General features: G+C 42.1%; 2 protein-coding genes across 6 annotated transcripts; one reads left to right on the forward strand and one right to left on the reverse strand.

The window, feature by feature from the left end:
• Positions 1-53: 53 nt before the first annotated feature.
• Positions 54-10443, forward strand: rab3il1 (RAB3A interacting protein (rabin3)-like 1). Of its 5 annotated transcripts, none has more exons than XM_058075157.1 (13): positions 57-273; positions 429-734; positions 2821-3004; positions 3082-3177; positions 3260-3337; positions 4180-4416; positions 4643-4675; positions 4801-4929; positions 5008-5120; positions 5841-5864; positions 6476-6575; positions 6654-6720; positions 6795-10442. In XM_058075157.1, the coding sequence occupies exons 2-13, from the start codon at positions 514-516 to the stop codon at positions 6872-6874; spliced, it is 1362 nt and encodes a 453-aa protein (XP_057931140.1). In that variant the 5' UTR covers positions 57-273; positions 429-513; the 3' UTR covers positions 6875-10442. The 5 variants fall into 5 exon arrangements, with proteins under 5 accessions (XP_057931141.1, XP_057931140.1, XP_057931139.1 ...); XM_058075156.1 differs by having other exon boundaries at positions 58-273; positions 4640-4675; XM_058075158.1 differs by lacking the exon at positions 5841-5864 and having other exon boundaries at positions 54-273; positions 4640-4675; positions 6795-10443.
• epx (eosinophil peroxidase) lies at positions 9678-16440 on the reverse strand. The gene is made up of 16 exons (XM_058076159.1): positions 16423-16440; positions 16304-16361; positions 16147-16231; positions 15891-16075; positions 14925-15057; positions 14378-14507; positions 14094-14300; positions 13678-14020; positions 13457-13617; positions 13067-13325; positions 12780-12950; positions 12468-12705; positions 11963-12405; positions 11787-11870; positions 11484-11580; positions 9678-11400 (listed from the first exon to the last, which is right to left on the reverse strand). Exons 1-16 carry the CDS (start codon positions 16438-16440, stop codon positions 11343-11345), a joined length of 2670 nt encoding a protein of 889 aa, XP_057932142.1. The 3' UTR covers positions 9678-11342.
• Positions 16441-16552: the final 112 nt, after the last annotated feature.

Here is a 16552-nt window from a genome sequence, read left to right on the forward strand (position 1 = left end):
TTAATTTCTGCTCCATTTGAAAATCATGGTTATCTTTTCCTTTGAAAGTAATACTGTATTAGGAAAAGCCGAAATGGTACTGTGGCGTCCTCTGTCGGCAGTAATGTGCACAGCTGCTGTCCAGAATGTAAGGTGTTAGTGATTAACCCTTGCTGTCTACTCAGACAAGCAACAGCAGGGGCGAAGTGCGGACAGAGTTCAACTTTTTAAACTCTTACAGATCAGTCACATTTGAATATTACAAGCAAGTGGATATCGGATTGGACCACTGTGGTGAGTATTTCCTGCTAAGTCTTTTAATCATATTTGAGGCAGAGAAAGCATGTTGCACCGTATTGTGTTCTTGTTTCCTGGAATGACCTGAGTAAGCAGTGAAGAATTCATTTTGTTCAGTAGTTGTCATTACTGTAACTGTTCTCTATTTCCAGGTGCCACCAACAAGCGAAGCTTTCTTCATATGCCTCCTTAAGAGAAACAGTGGAGGCATCTAGCAACTTCTAATAAGCCAACAACATGGATGCTTTTGAGGGAATTCACAGTGTTCAGATTTCCTCCTCTCCACCACCCGCAACCTCCTCCAGTCCGGCCTATGAAGTCCTTAAGGCAGGCAGGCGGGGAATAGCTGTGTATTCCTCTGCAGTGTTCTTTGGGACCCCTTCCAGCCAAGGAACACGCTCCAAGACCTTGTCCAGCAGGAGAAGGGAGGCTGAGGATGAAGGCTGCGTCGTAGGAAGGTAAGCACAATAGCATGTCAGCATTAGGGATCGACTGATACGTTTTTTTTGGGCCGATGCCGATACAGATTTTTTTCCATCATCCTTAGACGATGGCCGATTTTGCTTGGGCCGATACTGCTTTTGCAAATATTATATAATATAAATCATTCATTTTCTACCGCTTTTTCCTCACGAGGGTCGTGGGAGGTGCTGGAGCCTATCCCAGCTGTCCTCGGGCGAGAGGCGGTGTACACCCTGGACTGGTCGCCAGCCAATCACAGGGCACATATAGACAAACAACCATTCACACTCACATTCATACCTATGGACAATTTGGAGTCGCCAATTAACCTAGCATGTTTTTGGAATGTGGGAGGAAACCGGAGTACCCGGAGAAAAACCACGCATGCACGGGGAGAACATGCAAACTCCACACAGAGATGGCCGAGGGTGGAATTGAACCCTGGTCTCCTAGCTGTGAGGTCTGCGCGCTAACCACTCGAACGCCGTGCCGCCTCAAATCAATCAATCACTTTCAATTTATTTTGAATTCCTGGTTCCATCCCTGCTATTGGCTAAAAGGAACTATGAAATCACCTTAATGCATCATATATCACTGGTGAAACTTAGAGACAACTTCTTTAAGGATGAGTCGCATTTCATTGCAATTCCCATCGTAGCAATTTCATTTAGACACTAAAATCTCTTGTCTGGCAGTCATTGTTTTTATATTGCCTTTAGGACATATGTCACCTACTGTCTCCTAGTTGGCAGCTTGTAACTGAGATGAATCCAGACAGAGTGTAGTATGTTATTTGACTCTCACACATAATGATAGAGTTGTTGAGATATTAAACTTGGGGGAAGGACGTGAAAGAAAGTGTTAACGTAATTACTTACCATTAAAGTGACTTGTGGTCACGTGGACACATGCCTGGATGCTGGTGAAAGGAGTGCTGTCACGTGACATGCCACCCCAGGCAGAAACTGAGCATGAAGTGCTCGTTCCTCGGTTCAAGAATGACCACTTTGGAGGAAAAACGGTGAAAGAAAAAAACGGAGTACAAAACAAAGCCACTTTGCCCACCAACTTGGTGTTTTTATTTTTTGTTAGCGCCGTGCTGCTGCTCCTGTGGTTGTTTACGTCAGCGTCCGCATTCCTTCGCGCCCTGTCTGCGGCAGTGATTTAAAACTAATGTCCAGTCGAGTAAACTCACAGCTCGTCATTATTCGCCAACTCCACACCAACATCAGCTGGAGGACAAGCAGACGGTTGTGTTTTCTCTTGTGGACGCTGACAGGGTAAAGTTGTTACTCTTACTCGACATGACAGCTTCTCAGTATAAACTTGTAAGTATAGCTTTGCTAGCTTAACGTCTGAATGCAGGTTAGCTCAAGGATACTTCAGCTTTAACTTTGTTAGCAGCTCCCGCTGATAAGTATTTGTTGTATTGTGTTGAATATTTCTCTCAGACTAGGAAGTAACCATATCTTTACAGTAAACATAATACATTTTCTTTGCGGCTGTCTATAGAAACCAGATGTTTGATGTCACGTGAGTTCTGCTTGAAAGGAAGACCAGCCAAAGCCACAGCAAAGATCGATAACACAGTACTTATAATATACTTACAGTATGTCCAAAACTTTATTAAAACCTGGAATCAAAGCAACCTTGCATTCTTTGATGGGCAGACTCTGGTTTTAGTGACATCTGAAAAAAAAAATTGAAAACCATATATTGGTGAGGCTATTGGCCAAGAGGGCCCCAATTTGCCCAGGAGCATTAAATATCATAAACCCTGGAGCAGTGGAAAAAAGTTCAAGGTCATGTGTATCACAGTGATGAACGTATCACCTACGTATCACAGACATTTATTTCTCAAAACATATTTGTAGAAAAAGACCCATTCAGTTTAGGATTACACATTTTTATTTCTGCTTTTACTGTTATGAAATTTGAAGAACTAATGTGAAAAAAATCTGGCAAAAGTATTCAACATTCCTAAACCCACTTCCCTACAATATTCGAGGTAATGTGTTGAGAAAACTGAAAAACAGTTTGAAGAGGGAACACCAATGTTTTTTTCCTTGTGATCCTGTTAAGATTAGTAGATCTGGATCCAGAGCCAGAGTCCAGAATGGAGGGAAGAGGCAACAGTGGGCCCAATTCAGGACTAGATCGTGGTATCCACTCCTGCTTGCGGAGCTCCTCGCTAGAAATTAGAGGGAAAGAAATTCAAGAAAAGGGCTCCGAGATCCTCAGCGAGCAACTGGATGCTGCAAAGAGGGTACTGTAATTTAATACACACCGTATTGTGTTACGCAGATAATTTGGTGTTAAATGTGCCACTATCTCTTTTGTTAGGAACTGAAACTGAAAGATAAGGAGTGTGAGCGTCTGTCACAGGTCAGGAATCAACTGGAACAAGAGCTGGAGGAACTGACTGCTAGTCTATTTGAGGTCAGCATGAGTGAAATAAATCTGAAGAAATAAATGCATGTATAAGACTGCTGGTTTAAATTTGTCCTTAACTTCACATCAGGAAGCTCACAAGATGGTGCGGGAGGCGAATGTCAAACAAGCAGCATCAGAGAAACAACTGAAGGAGGCTCAGGGGAAGGTGTGTGATGTTTTCCTTTTGATATTTTGAGCATATGCATCCATCCATTTTTTTTGTACCGCTTATCCTCATTAGGGTCACGGGGGTATGGCTGGAGCCGATCCCAGCTGACTTCTGAGAGGCGGGGTACACCCTGGACAAAACAATTATTTGAGGAAAAAGTAGAAATATTTGGAAAATTTAAAGAAAACAGCAGCAAATATAGGAAAAAATGAGAAAATTACAAAGTTCATACCAATAATATGCTTCACCAATATGACATGGAGATGGAGTTTTTTCTATCCCACTTATCCTCATTAGGATCGTGGGCGCCCTCAAGCCTATCCCAGCTGTCTTCAGGCGACAGGCGGGGTACACCCTGGACTGGTCACCAGCCAATCACAGGGCACATATAGACAAACAACCATTCACACTCACATTCATATCTATGGACAATTTGGAGATTTGGCAATTAACTTGCATGTTTTTGGAATGTGGGAGGAAACCGGAGTACCTGGAGAAAACCTGTGCGTGTGTGGATTTTCACTGGGAACTCCGGAACAGAGATTCAAACCCAGGTCTTCCCGATCTCCTGACTGTGTGGCCAAGATGCTAACCACTCGATCACCGTGCTGCTAGAGCACATTCAGTAAAACCAAAAAATTAAAATTTGGCAGATTTATAGTTGGTCTCTGTTTTATTTGGATCTCAATATAAAAAAATGTGTCTTGTGGCAGTTTTTACTAAAAATAAACATTCTAATTAAGTAGAGAAACTACAATCAAAATATCCCTTCATCCCTTTGCATTTTGGAATGCATGTCATTTCCAATTCTTTACTAAGTTTCTGTAATTGTCGGTCAGATCGACGTCCTGCAGGCAGAAGTGACAGCACTCAAGTCTCTGGTGTTGACGTCCACGCCGTCCTCCCCGAATCGCCAGTTGCACCCCCAGTTGCAGCTTCCAGTCACCAGGGGGGCACATAAAATGGTCGGAGGCCACATTCGTAACAAGAGTCTGAGCGGCAGCTTCCCGACCCCACCTGGAAAACCCGAATCGCCATCACGTGCTGTTCAGCCTATGGCCAAAGAGGACAGCGAGGTAAGTAATGGTATCACAATTTTACTTGATATTTCTTCCTGTTTTTCCCTTTTCTCAACTTTAATGTGGAGCTACTGGACTGAGCTTGTTTCCTTCCTTTCTGTCATAACTTCTTCTTTTTCTGTCTGGTTCTGCCCGTCTCTCAGCCTGCTGTTCCTGCTATCATCTTTTTGATTCTCTGCCTGGCCAGTCTTTCAGTGTGACCTTTGACTCTTATTATCAGGAGAAAAGGGATGGGGTAGGGCCTGACAGCAGACAGGTAACAGTTTCCCGTTCATCAGGCTCAGCCTCTTGGTTGTGTTTGCTTATAGACTGTGGATGGAGCCAAAATGACTCCCAAAGTCCTAACAATCTGCAATTTGTGTTGATATCGTCTCTCTGCAGATGGACTCAGTTCTCTATGCAGAATTCCTGCTGTGGAAGGAACATCCAAGTCTAGATCGCTCGTCTGCCCTCATGAGTCGGATCTACAGAGAAGAAATAACACCCTGCCTCTCCTTTACACGATCAGAGGTTCCTAGCTTTTGAATGACACAGGGCTCCATTTTCTGATTGTTGAAGTTTAATTTGTGTGACTGCTTTTGTCCACAGCTGTCCCAGCTGGTGCAGAGTGCCGTGGAAAACAATTCTTTGACTATCGAGCCTGTGGCCATGTCAGCATTACCAATGGTTAAAGCCTCGGTGATAGAGTGTGGCGGCCCTAAGTGAGTTGTCTGTAACACCCACATTGTCCTTCTTTTCACGATTCACTACAGCTTAGGCAACACTAAAAATTCCTCATCTATGTGGAACCTCTTGAGGTCAAACAGTCTATTCGGAATGAGCGACCGTTGATTTGTTTCTTATTTGTTTCCCTGTGACAAGTAATGGTTAAACATTCACCAACATAAAACCTTTATTAAATGAACAATGGCACTGTCAAACATTGATAACTGTCATGCATGTGAAAAATAAGGTTAACCACTGATAAAGACATATCTATATGTTTAACAACTAACAGTTTACTAAAATTAATCACAAAACAAAGATGCATTTGATTCAGGTGTCTCATTTTTTAATCTACACATGTAAAAAGAAGGCATTTAACATCCTAAGATGTCCCCTAAGGGCTATGGGGATACGATGGGTTGACTGCTTTGAATGTAAATTTGTTTTCTTCACAGAACTTCCAGTGTTTTTTCTCCTTCATTTAACACTGCCACAAAAAACAAAGAAAAAAGCAAAATCTGACAATTAATTCTGTATTTCCACTTTTATATCTGCTCATATTTCCCTCTATATTGTGGTCAAATTCCGAATTGTTCGACCTTTGGACATTTCACTGTTTGGGTTTCTTGCTGCTTTATCATGTGTCACCACCTGGGGGCTTTTATTAGCGGGCACTTTACCAATCACTGTCTCACTTCCAAATCTTGTGTTTCCAGCGGCTGTAGGGCAGCAGTAGAGACGTAAGTCAGATTGGGAATCTTTTTAACTTCCCACTCGTCCATATTTACTGCAGAATGAGATGATTTGTGCTGACTAGGCATGTCCCCATTCAATCTTCAAGACTGGAATCAGCGGCCGATACGGTGTATTTTTCAAGAATCCGAGATCGGGCTGATCCGGTTGGTGTATCATGTTCGTAACAAATGGCGAATTAAAAAAGTACATTTAGCAATACTTTGTTTGCATTATTTAATGCTTCAAAAAGCTATTTTCATAACCATATTTAACTCCACAAATTCATGTTTATAACAAAAGCTTATTAGTATTGGAAAATAAAGGATCGATACCGGATGGGATGGGATTGGCAAGACTACAAAAAATTGAATCAGCTGGGAAGCCAAACATATGGACTGGGACATCCCTAGTGCTGACACAGCTCATTTTATTCTCAAATATGTCAATAAATGCACCAGATACACGTGTCTGAACTCTAACCACGTACACATTGCAGTCAGTGACTAACTGAACTTCCTGCACTTTTTCCTACCCTCATGTTTCATCATTTCCAAACAGGATGTTATTATTGTGGCAGCAGATCTTTTAACAATGAACTGTTCTGATCTGCTTTTAGAAAATGTGCATTAAGTGGAGTGTCGCGACTGTGCAGACATCGCATTAAACTTGGTGACAAGGGGAGTTACTACTACATCTCCCCCTCTAGTCGAGCACGGGTACGTGTCTCTCTGAGCTCTATCTATCCTTTCAGTGATACCGCTGCCATTTTACATCGCCTCTTTTCACCTTTCCAGATCACGGCTGTGTGTAATTTTTTTACGTATATCCGCTACATTCAGCAGGGCCTGGTCAGGCACGATGGTAAGTAAGTTCATTCATAAAATCACATTTTCTGCTTTGCCCTAATCTAATGTGTTGTTATTGTCGGAATCCAGCAGAGCAAATGTTCTGGGAGGTGATGCGTCTCCGCAGGGAGATGACTGTGGCCAAGTTGGGCTTCTACCTCACGGAGTAGTGTTGGGGGACCCGCTGGACCAGCTTGAGGAGCCAACCACAGCACGCCAGGCTTACAATGTGGTAATTAATAACAGCTTTAATGCTGTAGTGGTCAACCAAGGAAATACCCTATCACAATAAGATAATGAAAGGTAAAGTTCCAAGACTTACATAAACATTGAATATATACTGTATATGTGTACATATGTATGTGTGTGTGTGTGTGTGTATATATATATATATATATATATATAGGTATGTGTATATGTATGTATGTTGTGTGTGTGTATATGTAATAGATATATATGTACACACTTATATATTCTATGTTAATGTAAGACGTGTGTATTATATATTTACAGTACACACATACACACATTACATGACATCAAGACTACAAAAAAAACTACATCATGTAAAATTTTACATGATTATATACATGATAGATCGGAGATAGATTTTATGTATGTATGCGTGTGTGTATATATATATATATATACATACATACATATACAAGCTGTACAGTGGAATTCAAGTTGAGTTAAATCAGGTTCAAGACGTCGCTGAAAATCGTACAGGTAAACAAATGGTATAATGTATAATTTTATTCTGAAATAGGTGCCATATACATTCAAAAACTTTATACACATTACTTTGAGATATCGCCAAGCTCGTCCATGACGGTTTGTGCCATCAGATCAGTCTGAATTTTGCAAGCTTGCACTTTGTTCTTGATTGATGCCTTTTTAAGAAGCAGCAGTTGCAGTCTGATGTTGGCTTGGCATGTTTTATTAGTCGTACGTACCGTCCTCCACAGTTTTGCACTTCTGAAATCAACACTTTTGTGTATGTACTATATACTAGGGGCCAAATTTATACAATTCTGTGGATATTTACTGTGCTATGAAAAAGATTTTCCTTTATAAATCAGGCAATTTGGGATCAGCCATTTCAGTTAAATATATCATATAGCAGACGAACACAGCGATGGATGAGAAGTGAAATAAAGTTTCAGATTCACAGAAAGTGTGCAGTAATTATTTAAACAAAAGTAAGCAGGTGCATAAATTTGGGCACCCCAACAGAAATATGACATCAATATTCAGTAGATCCTCCTTTTGCAGAAATAAATACTTCCTACAGTTTCCAATAAGGGTCTGGATTCTGGTTGAAGGTATTTATGACCATTCTTCTTTCCAAAACATCTCCAGTTGAGTCAGGTTTGATGGTTTCCAAGCATGGACAGCCCACTTTAAATCACACCACAGATTTTCAATAATATTTAGGTCTGGGGACTGAGGTGGCCATTCCAGAACATTGTAGTACTTCTTCCTCTGCATGAATGCCTTTTGTAGAATTTTAAGCAGTATTTAGGATCGTTGTCATGGTGGAAGTATCCATCCCCAGCCCAACTTCAACTTTGAACCACTACCAAAGGTTACTGTGGGCAGTAAGTGTTTGTCTTGGAATGCAATCTTCTTCGTCCGCCATGCAACCCCCACCCCCCACTTTTGTTTAAATAATTATTGCACACTTTCTGTAAATGCTATAAACTTTATTTCACTTCTCATCTATCAGTGTGTTTGTCAGCTATATGATATTTATCTGAAATTGCTGATCCAAACAACCAGTGACTTATAAAGGAAAATCTTAAAAATGACCTGAGGTGCCCAAACCTTTTCATACCACTGTAGGTGTAGAAATCTGTGTACTCACATAACAGGAAACACGCATATGCAGTCTTTCTGTTCTATGTATAAAACTCCACGTATGTATATTCCCACGTGTTTTTCCTTCATACACATTAATAATGCTGAAATTGTGTGCATATGAAAGTGCGCCACAACCTTCACCTGCCCAGACGTGGGCACGTATCCTGGAATCACAAAAATAAACGATAAATTCCATGCCTTGGAGCTAAGGGAACCGCAAAGGGGGCAATAAATAAACAAGATCCTGCTAACGGTATGAAAAATTTTAACATAAGCCTGCTGATTTTTATGAACTCACCATGCAGTTGTTGCATCAACCCAGGACACAGTTGCAGTGCTGCTGCAGCTGGCTTGTGGTCTGCGAATTGGCATTTCTTACGGCCAGATTGTGCAACACAACACAGATTGACTATTCTGAACATCTTTACTGGCTGGTAGAGATCTTATTCAATTACATCATAACAGAGTGAAATAAAACAAATCAAACTGAAATGTTTATTTTGTCCTTTCACACCGGAAAGGACTGTATAGGCTATACATGGTCTGCCGAATCCCTGTTTATGGATTTTTATAAATTTGGAAAAATACGTGGGAATAATGTACCAATGTGGATTTTTGTACATTTGAATAAATACATGGGAAGTGGCGTATGTGCACCTTTTATGTGTACGCATGGTATTTGGCCCCAGAGGCTTCCCAACAGGAAGCTTATCTCTCCTTTTTGTCATAGTAGCTCTAATGCTGATAAAAATTGGGTGACCCCTACTCTAGAAAATGCATGCTGAAATATAAGATGCAGAACAATTTTTTCTGTTGTAGATACAGGAAAAGGTGGGGGCTCCTGTACTGTATGTGCATGTCCAACGCAGTCCAAAGCCATATTATGGAATTTGCATTGGGTGTTTTATCTCATGGCGTAGATTTATTAGCATTTTTAACCGTCATCTCAAAAAAACTGTACATTGAAGGTGAAAATGAAGAAATGTGGATACAGAAGTGCAATAAACTCTTCTTGGCCTCTTCGGCTTTGAGATGTCCCAGCTTTGATGTACTGACGATAACTGTCAACAATTTAGGTTTGACAATGCCATGCTTTTCCTACTTGTCATTTCATAAATCGTGTTACTTCTTGGTAAATATTTTCCAGTGACCTTGACGTCAACACCGTGAATGGCCTGTGTACAGTGACATAAAACACAAAGACACACCCATGTTGTTTTACAGGTTTGTATAAAGGAATTCAACACCGGGATACTGAACAAACATTGAGGCCATATCCAACTCACAGGGCTTTATGGAATGAAAATGTGTTTTCGGAGCATTCGGACATTCCTGTAAGCCTGTGGTTTCCGGCTTGAAAATACCTTTCTAAGCTTGTTCATTCTTCACAGACCTCACAATACAGCTTGTAGTAGACCTCAGTTTCAGTAAGTCATATTAATTTGTAGTACAGTGAGACGGGTTGGTGACATAATACACAGCACAAAGGACATAACATGACCTTGTTCTTTGATACTCATTTTGAACTAGAAATATCAACATGCTGGTTCTTGTTACGGTTTCCATTACATTCGCAATTATGACTTCGGACTCATCGGGACAATATCATCGAAGATTTGCAATTTGATTCGGATCTTGACATCATTGATGTGGGGCTTAAGTGGGATTGTGGTCTGACGACATGTAAATACTTGAGCTTTTCAGTGAATGTGTTCCGTTAAATGCGCCCCCATTCAAAGTATTCAATTCGTGATCATTGTGATTGTAATTTTCAACAACATATTTTCTCTTTGAATCTGACTCATTGAATGTATCTATTAACATCCAGTTACTGTAGGTTTAAGAACAAACAATCGTGTGGATTACATAAATCCTATACCAGCACTTTCTTCCGAGTTAAAGGAGACCCATTATGCTTTTTTCAAATTTCTTAGTCTAATAGTAAGAATGTTGTATTTTTTACATCACAAAGGGGCAGTTTTACCGCGCCTTTTGAAACCGAGCATTTTGAGCTATCCTAAACTTATTTGTTTAACAAGAAAATACAATATTCTAACTGCTTTAATAGGTCAGAAAAGTGGAAAAAGCATTATGGGTCCCCTTTTAAATTATGCCAAAATTTCAGTTAATGAGGTTTGCGCATTTGGAAGTGAGCCCTGAAAGAAGTTTGGGATGGATCAAAACACTAAATTTCAGAAGGTGTGGTAAAACTGCACCTTTGTGATGTCACAGAGGAGCGGACCTCTTTATACGGGCATGGCTGTAAGCTAGACAAGCTCTTTGCCCTCCCCCAAGCTCTGCTCTCCCACCTACCAATCGCCAAGCTGTTTGCTAGCATTGCTTCGTAAGGGAAAGCCACATTTGTTTACAATTCCAGAAAACAGACCATTTTCTGTGCTGGCTATTGTGTGTAGCTGCTCTACAGGAGTCCACAACTCAATACAAAGGGACAGAAAATGAGCACAATAGTTCCCCTTTAAGTCTTACCACACTGGTCTTATTCCACAAAAATAAAAAATGCAACATTTTTAAATTGTGTTTTTCAAATTTTATATACAGTATATTGTTACAAAGTGCTAATGAGTTGAAGGACTCAAAAGATTCAAGCCTATGACTTTAGACTTGACTCAACCTGACACAAGACGTGACTTGGATCTCCACATTTTTTACTTGAGATTGAGACTTGAGACTTAAATTGATCCCAACTCAGACTGCCACCTCCGTCCACTACTAAAAAGAGCTTAATTCATTTCCCAACATTGTTTAAATTGTTGTTTAAGTTTTCCCTTGGCAATGTCCAGCGCAGACAAGAGCATCTTTGCTGGGAAAATACCTGAAACAGACATTCTGTAATTGATATTGTTCATATATATGTAGGTTTGGTGCACTTACTCAATTAGCCTCAATTAGACTTACCCTTTAAAACGGCTAATTATGATCAGTAATCCGACCACACCACCTATCACGACTATGGCTGCAGTCACAACTGACACAGTGGATGGTTGGGAAAGCTCTGGGTCAGCGCACACAAACAGCAACAGTGTTCAAGTCTAGATTATTTAGAGTAGCAGCAATCTTGACTCAGTATTTACGCAACTGGTATTCTGCAACAAAAAAAGCTAAATGCTAAATAACGCTTAGTAGCAGTGTCACTGATGTGTTTACATAAGATTGTGAGTAATTATGAGCAATAATTGATTTGAAAGTATTTGTACCAACCTGAGCAGGAAAAGGAACCTGGCAAGTTGAGACAATCCATATTTTGTGGACAAACAGGAATTTGTTGTTCACATTCATTGATATCTGCAACAAAAAGTCAAAGGCAGATTTATAGTACAGTGAGAAATATACTTTTGTACTTTCTTATCTGTTATTTAGAGTTGAGATATTCATGCCATGGCATGTGGGAGGCGGTGAGCTCCACTGCAGACTGTGGACATCACAACTGATGGTTGGAGAACCTTGCAGCTTGAAACCAGGCTGACATTCGTACATGATCACAGGCTCGCACAGTAGAGAGTAGCCTGACTGAATTCTGGGTATGGGTCCACAGTTTGGATCTTGGGGAAAGGGTGAGACGCTCATCAAAGTCTGATGGACACCCCTGTGACTGTGGTTTTTCTTACCAGAGTGCGGTTCCTTCCACGGGCTGAGGTCGAGGTGGGGGATGAGGGGGCTGGAGCAGGCCAGCATGGTCCCAGGGCTCTCTGTGCGTGAGAATGGGTCTTTGGGTACGTGGGTGATGTGACTGTTGTCACAAATGATTCGGGATAGAGACACGGAATGGAGGTGTGTCCTCTGTGAGCTGGTGAATATTCCCTCCTTCTCCCACCAAAACCTTCACACAAGAGATTTGATGTATCATCAAACAGCGTTAAGTCGAAATTTGCTTCCGGGTACCTGTCTCCATCTCTAAGGGCTTGGAACTGTCTGGCCAGTAGACAAGACAGCAGCGGTCCCACTCGGCCACCGGGTAGAGCTGGTTCAGAAATGGCCCCCAACCACACATCAATGTTGTGGGGTGTCCCATACAGTTGCTGGAACTTGTGAGCTAGTGTCGGGTTACTGAGAATTTCTGCAAGTTCGGCTGTTGTGTTGGGCACAGAGAGCCCACAGAACTTCCGCCATGAACTGTAGCCTGATAGGGATCAGATGAAGGTCATTTACAGCTTTTGCAGAAAATGAAGACTGTGTTGAAGAAAAAGTCGGTACCTGGTAGGCCATGGTCCCGGCCCCTCTGAAGGTTGAGGGCCCCCAGGTCCAGAGGCATCCCTCCTTGAGCCTGAAATAAACGCTCAGTTAGCTCCGCCACCATCATCTGACCTGGGGTCTGTAGCTTTGCAGGAGACAACAAAAGGCCACGCAGGACTGGATCAATACCACCTGATGACAACAACCAAGAGAACATTAAAACTGGGATGGTGGACAGTATTAGGATACTCCATACGCCTCACAAAAATCCAACCTGATAAGATAAAAGAGTAAGCACCATAGCTTACCCTCTTGGACAACCCTCCACGAGGCAAACAGCGAATGATGCAGAGGAAGTGATGGATGCTGGGAGTTAGGGGTGTACCCTGGCCCCAGTCTGGACACAACCGGCTGCACGGTAACGTGAGCAAAGCGAAAAGCGGCAGTGGCAAATACGTTGGCTATGCTGGGATCCGTGTTATTGTCATAACCCTTGTAGGACGACATATGCTTGGACATGGCGGTCTCTCCGAGGACACGTGGCAGGTAATGCTCCCATGTTATGATCTGGAAAGCAGGAGACTTAAGTCAGAGTTATCAATCCCATAAGCATATACATCATAGACATTTCTGTCAGTTTGCATACACACATCAATGTCACAATTCACATAGACCGAGGCTAAAGAGTCGGATCATGCCTGGTGCGTGGCTCCGATGATCTTTCGGGCCTCCTGATAGAGGGTGTCTGGACTCCAGTGGGGGTTGAGTCTGTGAAGTCTTTTGACCAAACTGTTGTGTTCTCGCAGAAAGAGCGTGTGCAAGACTACCATGCCCAGGTGCTCATTTGCTCTTGAATCACCTGGCAAACATCAACATGAGCGTCGTTGAATCAAAGAGGACATGAATGGACAAGACTCACCAGCCTGGAAGCAAGAAGTGTCATTGTGTTGAGGCGTAGATTGCTCTCGAGGGCCGCAGGGGTCCAAGTGAGCCTGTTGGCGTGGCAGGAAGGGCATGTAGGCCAGCTCCCCGTCTGAATGCTGTGAGTTACACGCCATTGAGCCAAGAAGTGACGAGTGGTCACGCAGCGCCGCCGCCTGGCTGTCGGAGCTGCCGTACACCATACTGGCATCCACAAAGGAGGTGATAGCGTTAAGCTGCTCACGTCGCTGATGGAGGAGAATACTATCCACGCAGCTTGGAGCAGAGCGGAAGAAAGGCATGCAACTCTGCGTGCCATGTCGGGGATCGGACTGTGGAATCTGAGGAGAACCTTGATGCTAAGATATCTTATCCAATACAAGAACCGCATCAAAAAGAATCACGACAAAACACCTGAATGGGGAAACAGGGTGTTTCTCGGCTGCAAGTGCGGGTGCAGTCTACTCCGGTTCGGAAGGCTGTTGTGCTGGTGCTTTGGGGGGTCAGCACCAAGTCATGGTCTATCCACTGGCCCCACTCGACCAGCAGGTGGGACAGAGTAGAGTCTAGTGAGATATTGTCATTGTGCGTGAAGAGAACCTCCTGAGACACCAGGCGAACCTAAACAGACAACAAAGGAGAGGAGGTCTTTAGAGGTGTGGATAAGGGGGGGTGGAAGTCCATTACTGGGCTCTTACATGAGGCAGGCTAAAGTTGTGGTATGTATGGTCTGGGTCCCAGCCTCTGGGTGTCCCCCACATGTCTTCATACTCTGGAGGCAGCCAGCGAGAATATGGAATGTTTGCAGAACCCCATCTGGGATGTTGTCTGAGAAATAGGCACAACCAAAATATGGATTCTAAAATGTAATGGTAATGGTTTTATTTCATTTGAACATGCATCAGATTACAATTGAGTGCAGTTCACAGTTCCACATGTCCAAAAGGAGTAGGAAGAAGCAAAGCTTATTAAATCCTACCCCTCCATCTGGTACTTTTACAATCAGTAACTGTTACATTTGTTCACTTCCTGCTTTTTTTTATTTAATTTTATTTTTGTCACGTACCGAAGTACAAGGTGACATGACCATCCAATGACCGATTATGTCATTGTACGGTCATATCACCACGTACTTCGGTAAAATGTATTTTATATAAAGAGTAGCATTTCACTAGCAAGGTCAATGTATGTGAACTGGAGACATTTCAGTGTGTGTCTAACTTAATGAGACTACTCAGAGCTTACCTGTTGTTGCAATGTCCACTAAAGGACCTGTAGCGCTCAGACAGACATCCAGTGGGACAGTGGGGTGTGTGCAACAAAGCCAAGCAGCCGGTGGCCTGCAGTACAGTCTTGACTTCTGCTTCACTCAGCAGATCTTGAGGGGAAATAGTAGGATTTAACATAATAAATGTGAAATAGTAAGTAAGTGAGATTTAACATTAATAAATTCCACATTTTGTGACAACATAGACTTGTTTGACATTACCATTAGAGCCCCATAGACTATTATCCACTGTATTATTCTTTGTTTAAACCACATTGCTAATGTGCAGGCTACAGGATCACTGCAGGGACACAAGAGACAACTATGGATTCAACCATTATCTGACTAGTCAGCCTCTCATTTATTTGTTGTATTCTAATCTTAAGAAAGAGTTTAAAACAAAGGGGGGAGAAGTACAAAAAAAACAAAAAAACTTACCACTTCCACAATAAAAAGGAGAAGTTATTTTCATTCTATCATGCCATGGCTGAATCCATGCAGTGTGACAGTAATCTAATGTCATGTCTCAATAATGGAACATCACTGACATTTAGTGGGCAGAATTAGTCTTTGTTTACACCATAGTCAATCACCACAGAGCGATTGTTTATAAATTCATATTGCTTGGGCCAACTGTATGTGTATATATAGTAGACAAAGGCCTCCTGGCACGTAAAACGCCTTAGATCTTGAGGGGAAATACACTTCTTTCATCATAGTCATTTCATGCTTTGCTCCGCTTATGTAGCTGAATAATGTAACTCAGTGGTTCTCAATTATTTTTCGTAAAGCCTTCAACAGGGAGAGAACTGTCCCCCTTCCCCCAGCATAATTCAAAAACAGACCTGCCAACTTTGAAGAAATTTAAGTAGTATTTAGTGTAGTGCTCCCTACCACTGTAAACTACAACCACAGTATTATATGGAGTGTGTGACGAGTAAAACGTTGAATACCGTGATTGCCGGGCTGATTCATAGTGTGAGTGTAGACCATTTCCCTTATCAGCTCCACTGTGTTGTCCAGCAGCTCTGCAGCCCGAATGTGAGTCTTAGTTCTGGTCTCTGTCTTTTTGAACTGAGCCAACAGATCCGTCGGTCTCAGAGCACCGTCAGACAGAGACTTTGTCATCCTACAAAATGACACAATATATTGAAGAAAATAAACACCCTTTATTGGGTGTTGTCATGATGCAGTGTGAACCTTTGGCTGGTGTGAGCATAGGCAGCATCCGTCAGCTCAATGGCCCTGTGAAGAGCCTCCTCCATAAACACTGATCCCACATACACTGTTAAAGAATCATGAAAAAAAACACTTTATTAAGGTTGGCCATCGCTGTTTTATTGAGTAGTGGTCTTACCTGAACTGTTGTCCAATAACGCACGCTCAAGAAAGGGCAAGAGCAGGAGGAAGGTCACCTGCAAGAAGATATTTAAAGAATTTTTACAAATCCGTCAGATTTATCCAAACAAAACTCACAAAGTGAACCGTGTCCATCTTGATGGCTGAAACATAGAATTCCCTCAGTGCCAACAGTTTTAATCAGACTTGTTGTATCTCAGTGCTGTGCTGACTGAGGCTCATGGTCAACGCCAGCAGGTGTATAAAT

This window comes from Doryrhamphus excisus, chromosome 6, assembly GCF_030265055.1.
Source record: "Doryrhamphus excisus isolate RoL2022-K1 chromosome 6, RoL_Dexc_1.0, whole genome shotgun sequence".
Taxonomy (NCBI): domain Eukaryota; kingdom Metazoa; phylum Chordata; class Actinopteri; order Syngnathiformes; family Syngnathidae; genus Doryrhamphus; species Doryrhamphus excisus.